The 10,145-nt window shown below is 42.5% G+C and overlaps 2 protein-coding genes across 2 annotated transcripts; both read left to right on the forward strand.

Annotated features, from left to right (window-relative positions):
* Window positions 1-2,246: 2,246 nt before the first annotated feature.
* On the forward strand, window positions 2,247-3,543 carry LOC130378148 (THAP domain-containing protein 10-like). Its single transcript, XM_056585033.1, has 3 exons — window positions 2,247-2,656; window positions 3,026-3,155; window positions 3,338-3,543. Exons 1-3 carry the CDS (start codon window positions 2,300-2,302, stop codon window positions 3,541-3,543), a joined length of 693 nt encoding a protein of 230 aa, XP_056441008.1. The 5' UTR covers window positions 2,247-2,299.
* A 92-nt stretch (window positions 3,544-3,635) lies between these two features.
* On the forward strand, window positions 3,636-7,838 carry LOC130378157 (uncharacterized). The gene is made up of 6 exons (XM_056585042.1): window positions 3,636-3,763; window positions 4,092-4,387; window positions 4,654-4,744; window positions 4,877-4,993; window positions 5,119-5,194; window positions 5,270-7,838. Exons 1-6 carry the CDS (start codon window positions 3,674-3,676, stop codon window positions 5,332-5,334), a joined length of 735 nt encoding a protein of 244 aa, XP_056441017.1. The 5' UTR covers window positions 3,636-3,673; the 3' UTR covers window positions 5,335-7,838.
* The last annotated feature ends 2,307 nt before the right edge of the window (window positions 7,839-10,145 follow it).

The raw sequence follows: 10,145 nt of genomic DNA on the forward strand, positions 1-10,145 counted from the left end.
AGAGAGAGAGAGAGAGAGAGAGAGAGAGAGAGAGAGAGAGACCGGCCGTCTGTCTGTGGTTTCTTTCTACAACTGACACAGAGACACTGAGGCACCCCCCCCCCACAACCAAAACCCAGGGAGGAGGTCTGAGAATAATATCAGAAAAACCTTTGTTCTTCTATTTATAATTTCTGATTCATATATTATTATTATTACGGCACTTATGGAAGCCTTATTCACTAATAAAACAAGAAATCATCGGCTGAACACACATTCAGTTGGATCCACTGAGTTGTTTATTGCAATTATGCTTCATTAACAAATAAGACAGAAAAATAGTCCCTTACATGTACACAATAAACACGAGGACTAAAACAATAGAAGCAGCAGACTTTACAAATCATCAACAGGTGAGCACGTATCTTTAATAACTGAACATGTTCTGCGCGCCGTTTGGTTCCAAATAGAACACAAAAAATCAAGATTCAGTTTAAATTAATTTACAACATGCAACATTATCCGCTAGACCTCTTGGTTATTATGATTAAAATATAAAATCTGCTTTAAATCAGGTTGTAAATCAGGATTATGGGACTTTCGGGAAAATGAATGGGAGTCAATGGAGCTGAAGGAGGAACGTCCTACCTGAAGTAATCGTCAATAGGCGATAGGGGGTGCTAATGTCCCTCTACAGAAAAAATAGTCCCTTAAATTTACACAAAAAACACAAGGGCTAAAACAATAGAAGAAGCAGACTTTACAAATCATCAACAGGTGTGGACATATCTTTAATAACCGAACATGTTCTGCGGCCGCTTGCTTCCCATCAGAACACGAAAAATCAATATCCAGCCTAAAGTTATTTAGAACATGCAACATTATCCCAAAGACCTCTCGGTTTTTTGAATAAAATATAAAATCTGCTTTAAGTCAGGATTATGACAAAAATGATGATATAAGAGCCCTTAAGACCAAAACTGGTGACGTCTGAAAATATACAACGATTAATTAACCATCAATAGTTATTTTATATACATTTCAAATAATAATTGTGCTTATCTAACTATGGGAGATCTTAAAAGTCTTTTTATGGTTTATCATGCTATACAAGAAGAGAGAGAGAGAGAGAGAGAGAGAGAGAGAGAGAGAGAGAGAGAGGGACACACACACACACAGTGAGAGAGAAAGAAAAGAGAGGGAGAGGGAGAGAGACTCTCATCCTCTAACTAGTGTGTGTGTGTGTGTGTGTGTGTGTGTGTGTGTGTGTGTGTGTGTGTGTGTGTGTGTGTGTGTGTGTTTGTGTGTGTGTGTGTGTGTGTATATGTATGTGTGTGTGTGTGTGTGTATGTGTGTGTGAATGTGTGTCTGTGTTTGTGTGTGTGTGTGTGTGACTGTGCGTGTATGTGTGTTTGTGTGTGTATGTACGGGCGCGAACACCACGCTGAGGCCCCCACCTCTCTACCCAACGCCTGGCGCCAGTAGTCAAATCTCTCTGGGTGATCCGGATACGACTGGTCCTCTCTAACCCACGTCACCTTCCTGTTGTCCTCAGACAGAGAGAGTTCTCTGTAGGCCGTTTTGGGGTCCAGTTTGAGGTCACAGGTATCTGAGGGAGAACCAGACATGATGAGCTGCTGAACCATTCTTCATCATCTTCATCATCATCATCACTAGTACTGTTCTCCTGCGCTCTTCTTCTTATTCTCTTTCAGACTATTTTTTTGATCGCTCTCACTTCTTCAAAGATTAACATAGAAAGACAAAAAATATATTGGAATCATGTGCTGTGTATTTTCTAAGCAATAGAACACATTTTGTTTAAAGGCCATGGTGCAGGTTTTATTTTTTTCGGATTTGCGCCATTTGCTTGTTGGTAATAAACATTTTAATGGTTACCTATTGTATTTAATGTGGTTGGGTGTCACAAAACGGAATTTAATACGAAAAAGTGGGTCATATTGGAGCGGTTTGCGATAGCTTCTCATTTCTCCCAGAAACCGTTGCATGACGTCACGGTAGGGAGACGACAGACGTAGCCCTTCGAGACCCATTGAGAGTAGAGAGTACGAGAGAGATAAGAGACAGATAAGTAAGAGAGAAATACATAGATACATATATAGATAGATAGATGGATAGACATATAGATAGATAGAGATGGACAGAATAGATAGATATATAGACCGATATAGATATAGACCGAGAGATAGGGAGACAGGCAGACAGATAGCATAGCATAGCGAGTTAGGTAGGTGGGTAGGTAGGTAGGTAGGTGTAGCATAGCGAGTTAGGTAGGTGGGTAGGTAGGTGTAGCTTTAGAATGGTGTACAACTGTGTTTGTGCTGGGTGTAATAATTCTAGCAGAACAGGACACAGGGTCCATGCCTTTCCGAAGGACAAGGCAACCCTCAGACAGTGGGTACAGTTTGTCCGCGTTAGACGGGCAGATTTTTCTATTCCCTCGGTCACTAAGAACTCCAAGGTCTGCAGCGCTCATTTTACGGAGGAAGATTACGACCAAGGGGATATCAGGATGGTATCTCTCGGGTTAAAGAGGCTGGCACAGCTTATTCCGAACGCCGTGCCTTCTGTGCACACGCATCTCTCTGCCTGCCCTGCCCCGAGACCGAGAGGCACCAAGATCAGTGCCGCCAGCCGCAAGCGAGAGCTGGCTATGGTAAGCCTCATGCTAATGTTTACAACCTGTGCGTTAGCTAGCCCTGTGTATACTTTGACACCGCCTCCACTACCTTCATGACTCATGATCAGTCTGACATTAGAAAAGAAAATTTCGTGATTCATGAATATGAACCAAAACAAAATTGTCCTGAAGTAAATGTCCAAAAGCTTGTCATATCTAACTAGAAAGCGCCATGGCTAGTGTTTGGATCAGTGGCGCTCATCAAGCGACTTTCTATTTAGACGTGTGTTCTATTTAGTTGATGGATTTAATTGCCCTTTTCCTGATGGAAAGTGACTATTTACGGTCCTCTTTCATATGTATTTAGACGTGACTGTGTCGCTGACGCTAATTTATTTACGCAAGATGTTGACAGATGCCTCACCGTGTGAGACCACGGACGGTGTCAATGCTGCTACGGTAGAGGACCCCTTGCCGTACTCCACTTGTGACACTGGGACACAATGTATTTTGAAGCCCCTTGGAAGGTCTCACGGTAAATCTTGTTATTTTTTTAGTGGTTGATATGCTGTCTAAAACATACGTTGCCAAATTATATGCATGCAGGAAATTTCCAAACACATTGCTACAATTAATACATAACCTAGATCAAAACATAACCGCTTAGATTTGCCATGATTGTCATCTGTTTGGGTATGTTTATTGACTCTGCCACAGCTGTGCAAGTGAACCTGAAGCCCAAGATGGTCAGCATGGGGACACAAACTTTCACCCCCCTCACTAGTCCTGACCCAACGGATGGAGAAGATGATCTCTCTGTCATCAGTGATGCATCATGGGTACCAGGAGACCAGATGTCTGAGGAGGATGAGGAGGTGTTGTGTGAGGAGCAATCTCAAACTTGTGACCCCCACCAAAAGTGAGATAATTTAAAGCCAACATAGACCAACTTTGAATTTTCATTTTCGTGCATCTGTAGTTTGACTGACACCCCCCCCCCCTGTTTTTTGTTGTAGTGGCATTGACAAATTCATTGTTTGCCAAGAGGAGCTCATGGCCCTGTTTGCCATCTGTCCGGCCTGTTGTGAGAAGTCAGATAGTAGAATCGTGCAGCAGGAAGGAACATTTGTTAAAATAGAGCAGGTAGGGTTTTGTTTACACTGCAGGCCATATCTGATTAGAAAATCAGAATATCTTACTAAAATCGAATAGCCCTGACTGTCTGCCCACATTGCTCATTGCAAGTGATCAGTGCATCCTCCTATCCACATTAGTTGCTATAACAGTCTAATATCTTGTGGATTTATAATGGCTAGCTTGGTTGGTGCTGACGTTGCTTCTTTTTCAAATTAGTCTTTCCAGTTAATTTACAATGTATGTACCAGGCTTGCTTTAGTCTGTGGGTTTATGATGCCATCATATTTGAGTGTTATACACTGCTTGTCATGTTTTTTTTTTTCTAAATATCTAGGTCTGTGCATGTGGCTACCAGCGTTTCTGGCAAAACCAGCCGATCCTAAACAGGAATATGCCAACCTGTAACCTCCTTTTAAGCGGGGCCATCCATTTCTCTGGATGTTTGGCCACCCAGACATTACGGATGATGACCCTGTTTGGCCTTCAGTGCATCAGCGCAAGCACTTTCTTTCGCCATCAGCGCCGTTACACCATCCCCGTCATCATTCAGGCCTGGCAGAACGAGCAGGCCAAGAATTTTAATGACCTCAAGGCAATGGATGGAGGCCTAGTTGTTGCTGGTGACTGCAGGTAAAGCAGAATTTGTTGATTCTATGCTAGCTGCCACTAAGGGGTATGAACTTTAATAATCTCATGTCATTGTTAATTTTGTATCCTAATACTGTTCTCCACACTTTGTTTGTGCGAGAGCTCATAGACCAGTTGCACTTTTTTTTTTTTTTTGTTATCATGCAGGGCGGCTTTAGTTTACATTTGCAGATGTCATGGTGGATTGTCTTTACAGACACTGGTTATTAAAAACTTGAAACATAATTTTAATTTCTAATTATCCCCAGGTCAGATTCTCCAGGGCACTGTGCAAAGTACGGCTCCTACACATTGATAGAGGACAGAGTAAACAAGGTGGTTGATGTTCAGCTTGTTCAGGTAAGCCTGATGTTATTAGACAGAAAGAAATGAACTCTCTGCAATTTGTTAAATGGACTGCATCTTAATATAGCACTTTTCCACGTGTACAACCATGCATAGGGCTACACTTACACTTATATTATGTTACAGAGCTCAGAGGTCCCCAACAGCTCTTGGTGTGAGATGGAGGGGCTCAAGCGCAGCATCGGCTTGCTGAGGCGGAACGACCTGCATTTGTCAACCCTCATCACAGACAGACATCGCCAGGTATTTACAAAAAGAAAAATAATGTAGATTTATGAATTTCACTGAGGCTGGACGCTTGTGCTTTGCTGATGCACTGAGGGCCAGACAGTGCAAGCATCCACAAAAGTTTGCGCTTTACTCCTTAGGTTGCCAAATGGGTGAGAGAAGAGCTGTGCCCTGAAGGGACACAGCATTATTTTGATGTCTGGCACATTGGGAAAAGTATGTATCCATTGTTGGAACGTTTAAGCAGTTTTTGTTATTGCATTTCGATTAATACCATTTGTTCTAAACCAGGTCTGGGGAAGGCCTTGGATACAGCCTCAAAAGATCATTCCATTACAGCTCCATTTGCCCCATAATTCATAAAAAAAATTGTAAGAATCCGAAAGGGACCTCTGTGTGCGCTTTTCTCTTGGATCACTATTAGGGATGCAAATTATCGAGTAATTCATTAATCGATAGTTGTTTCATCTTATCGATCGATGATCGATTAATTGATAAGCGGCAATTCTTCTGAGAAGCTGAATTTCCTTCTGAATGTGACACATTTAGGTGGTAATTCAACGAAGTTGTTTAGTTGTTGTACTTTAAAATACTTCCACATATTGTGCATTTGGCGTCTTTGTCGTCATTAACCAACTTAAAGTGTCTCCATACTGCACTCCGTTTTGCCCTCTTCATCGTTTGTCTTGTCCTGCCGTGTTCCAATACCCATACTGTCCGTACTTACTAGCCAAAATTTGAGTACGCAGTACTCCAATTCAGATCCGGCGAAAAGAAGTATACTTCAAGGACCCGGATGCCGTACTCAAAACGGGCTAATCGTGAAGTGTGGGTCGAAGGACACTCCCCGTACTCAACGGCAGCCTTCTTAGCTACGTAGCAGAAGAGGCGGAGCCAGGCTGAGCCAAAGTCGGCGCATTTTCCACATAGCCTGCATTAATAGTCATTTTGTAGTTTTTATAGTTTTTATAGCTTTTTATAGCTGCTAGGCGTAAAGAGTTCACCGTTCAAAGCGGGATGTTTATTGCGGGGGAGGAGCCACGGCGGCAGTCGTGATCGTAATTTCCGGTTAGTGCACCACGGAGTACTCGATTTGGAACAGCACTCACATCTGAAAAATTAACGTAGTAGCCAGTGCGGATAGTATACTTCCTTTAAGTATACTCATGGAAGTACGGGTATTGGAACACGGCCCTGCTTTGCTTGTGTTCCCGCGTGTGCGTCAAGTACGTCTGGCGTCAAGTGCGCCCTCACGTGGACGGTTGGGGAATTACGGGTTAAAATGCGATTAATTGCAAGTAATTTATTTTAATCGAGTAATCTCTTATCGACAATTAATCGATAATCGATTAATTGTTTGCATCCCTAATCACTATGCGTCTTCTCTATGTGATATCATTGCATGTATGTGTCCGTGAGTGAGTGACAGAATGTGCTGTGTGAGTGCTGACCCTCAGGTAAGACCACACTATTGCAAGATTATTTTATGTTGGTTTCTTTGTGCCTAACCCTTTTTTTCTTGATTTGTTTACTTTTATCAGGCCTTTCAACCTGTCCCTTTTTTCAGTAATCGATCCCCATTACTTGGGATGACCTAATAAACTCTTTTTATATGAATTCACATGTTCTGTGTATTTTATAACATTTTAAAGGCGGTTGAGCGATCGCAACACAACTAGCATGAGTTAATTCTTGAACTGAAAAATAATTGTATTCATGTTGTACGTGCCAATATGGTTTTTATTCTTCATCCAAACGAGGCTATTGAAAGCCATGATAGGTCTGGTCACCACTCTGAAATTGTTGCCTGATGGCTGAAACCAGACAGGAGGGTAGAGGCTTCCTTATATGCAGGCCAAGAACTCCATAAGCCCATCGTATAGCCTGCCTGTATGCAGTGTACCGGTATTGCCTAGGGAAATAGGTTGGAAAATAAAAAAAATTCATGCATGTTTATTGTCTATGCAACACATCTCTAGTCGCCTATAACTGTTTAAGTTGGTTCATAGGACTCTATAAAAAGAATGCTAAAGTAACAAACAATTAACATACTCGTGCGTGCTGGCTTGAAGGGGACCATGATCCTGCTTGAAATGTGTGTACGCTATCTTAAGCACAAACGGATTCAGGCAGCATGCATCAAATCCTGGATGCTGAGTGAGGCATGTCACATCTGCTGGTCTTGGGCTGAGCTTCTCGACCAGCGACCAAAACGCACTCACTTCCCTACAGCACAAGCTCTCCACCACAGATTCCATAGGACGGCACCGCCCACACAAACACCTGCCAAACACAGCGACACAGACACGCTTACTACTCTCCCTCTCTCTGTAAGCGGTACCGTGATGGTGTCGATGACAATCAATCACGAGGAGTAGAATCGAAAATAAACACCGCTGAATTCATGACCAGCCTACGTGATCGGCGGCTACCGGGTACGTTTGCAACAACACTTTCACCGGAGGAATATGTAAAAGCTTAGAAATAAAGACTAGGCAAAATATGTACCGGTAGTTACTGGAGCTATTAGGCAACCATCAAAACGTGGGATAACTAATCGTAGGGTTTATCCGGGGAGGGGGGATAGCTCAAGCGCTCGTTGCTGCATTGCTAAATGATAGCAACTCACCAGGACACCTCACGAACTCTCCACCCATTCTCCTCTGACCATGAATTTAATTGGCTTTGACGGCCATCAATCCTCTGCAATTCCTCATTCGCCCCCTCACGTCTAACAGGCTCGAAATTATACGGCTGTGGGCCATCATGAATGTAATTTGTGGTTCTTGCCACCTCTTCCTCATCCCAGTTAGACGCCATAGTTCTAGTACTAGGCTGAGGCTACCTTCCACCACGACTCCCTACCGTGACGTCACCACCGATCGACGTTAGAAAACACCCGCTACCACAAAAAACGACAAAAACTGGACTTTAACGCAATTTTGGAGACATTTCATGAATGCGGTACATATTCTGAGTGCTTCATGTACCCATTAATCGAAACTTCCGGTTAACCTGCACCATAGGCTTTAAGATAATTAAAGTTAAAGTTGATTGGAAATCCCATGTGTGTGTGAGTGGCTCTCCCAATCAAAGCATTGAAACAAGGACAAATGTATGAAGTGCATTTACTCCCTCAATATTTAAACTACATAAACATATCATATATCATCTATACAGATATGATGAGCTTATTACTCACATGAAATATCTAAACAATATTTGTCATATCTTTTAAGATATTCCACTTTTGGATTTCCCTCTACACATACATTGCACTCAACCTTCAAAGGGACACCTGTGCAACAACAGACTGAAGGAGCTGAGCTCACCAACCCGGTATCACGCAATTGCGTGCTCCTGCGCACGAACGTTAATCTATTGAAGCGTGTTCCCGAGCACGATAGTCCGACTTTTTGCGTGTTACACAAAACGAAATGTAAACCAATGCATTCTGAATGGGAGTGTTCTAAGACAATTAACGTGCTCCACAAAACGGTACGAGAGAGAGAGAAAGAGAGAGCGGGAGGGACAGAGAGAGAGAGAGAGAGCGAGAGAGAGAGAGAGAGAGCGAGAGAGAGGCTTCAGAAAGGGTGTGCGCAGATAGTACAGTGCACCCTAGTTATGTTTATGCCAAAACCTATATATATAATTAGGCTGTGGAAATTGCAATAAGTTAAGAACACAACTTCGCACGTTGAGCACACAGCCGTGTGACTCGTTTATTTTGTAAAAAAGAAAACCGGAAAACAAAGCGTGCTGAAGGTAAACAAATCCAGCATGGTCTGTGACGTCATGAGACGCACGTAATCCTTAGGGTCCGCGATCCCTGAACCACCAAGAACGTAAATGACATGCAGTAAACAACACAATTGAAAGAACAACACATAACGAAATACTCTAGGTGAATTATGTTACGGTCACTACAAGGCTATAATTATATTATTTAGCGTGTAATGAGACAATCTATAGCCAAATTGTCGAAGATGCCCGAGAATCTTCGGGGATATCAGCATGGGAAATCGGCGAATCAGACCCATGAAGGGGGGGGGGGGGGGACACGTTAGTTGAAGGGGGGGGGGGGGGACAGGACACGTTTGTTGAGGGGGGGGGGAGACACGTTTGTAGGGGGGGGGCACGCTCGACAACGAGAGTTGTTTTTAATTGAACGCTCGACAACGAGAGTTGGTTTTTATTGAACGAGACTTCAACACGGAACAGCTGCACGAAACGATGGTCACGTCACTCTCGGTGACGGTGTCGACAATAATGAACACACGAACAATGTTAATAGAACAACACACAACCACATAACATCCCGAACCCATTAACCCCACTTAATCCTAACAACAAAACAAGTTAACAAAAGCCCCATTTGTCAACTGAGAACCCCAATTCCCAGAATCCCCCGCGGCTCCGGAACACGGCGTAGCTTATATTAATCTTTATTATCTGAATGGGAAATGCAATATTTTAGGACAGATACACCATTAAACGCGTTTCTAATGACATTTCTAGCGAGAAATGTACATTTTCCTTACATAATCTTCAGTCAGTGAATGTGTATGATCTTTATTAATCTTTATTATCTGAATGGGAAATGCAATATTTTAGGACAGATACACCATTAAACGCGTTTCTAATGACTTTTCTAGCGAGAAATGTACATTTTCCTTACATAATCTTCAGTCAGTGAATGTGTATGATCTTTATTAATCTTTATTATCTGAATGGGAAATGCAATATTTTAGGACCGATTCACCGTTAAACGTGTTTCTAATAACATTTCTAGCGAGAAATATACTTTTTACTTGCATAATCTTCAGTCAGTGATTGTGTCTGATCTTTAGTTTTATAGTTATTAGGATTTGATCGGCTCGCTCGCATGTTTCAACGACGTCAGGTTGCTTTCGCTAAACTAGCAGCTCACGTGCTTCCTGCGTTTGTGTTATTAAACTGTTACTTTATGTAACTTTTAATGATATCATCTTGTTAGAAACACGTATATCTGAGAGCCAACCCAGTCGCCAAAAGCATACGTTGACAGTGTACTTTTCGTGAACACTGGATTACGTCGCATTTCAACATAAAATAGCGTGTTATACACACACACACACGCACGCACACGCACAGACACACACACACAAGCACACACAAGCACAGACAC

This window comes from Gadus chalcogrammus, unplaced genomic scaffold, assembly GCF_026213295.1.
Source record: "Gadus chalcogrammus isolate NIFS_2021 unplaced genomic scaffold, NIFS_Gcha_1.0 GACHA068, whole genome shotgun sequence".
Taxonomy (NCBI): Eukaryota; Metazoa; Chordata; class Actinopteri; order Gadiformes; family Gadidae; genus Gadus; species Gadus chalcogrammus.

Bases quoted from the DNA above. Each gene is read 5' to 3' on its own strand.
- LOC130378157 (XM_056585042.1), top strand. From the start codon at position 3,674: ATGGCCCTGTTTGCCATCTGTCCGGCCTGTTGTGAGAAGTCAGATAGT. The intron at 4,388-4,653 runs GTAAAGCAGAAT...AATTATCCCCAG, and splicing joins GTTGTTGCTGGTGACTGCAG to GTCAGATTCTCCAGGGCACT. The intron at 5,195-5,269 runs GTATGTATCCAT...GTTCTAAACCAG, and splicing joins TGTCTGGCACATTGGGAAAA to GTCTGGGGAAGGCCTTGGAT.
- LOC130378148 (XM_056585033.1), top strand. From the start codon at position 2,300: ATGGTGTACAACTGTGTTTGTGCTGGGTGTAATAATTCTAGCAGAACA. The intron at 2,657-3,025 runs GTAAGCCTCATG...TATTTACGCAAG, and splicing joins GCAAGCGAGAGCTGGCTATG to ATGTTGACAGATGCCTCACC. The intron at 3,156-3,337 runs GTAAATCTTGTT...ACTCTGCCACAG, and splicing joins GCCCCTTGGAAGGTCTCACG to CTGTGCAAGTGAACCTGAAG.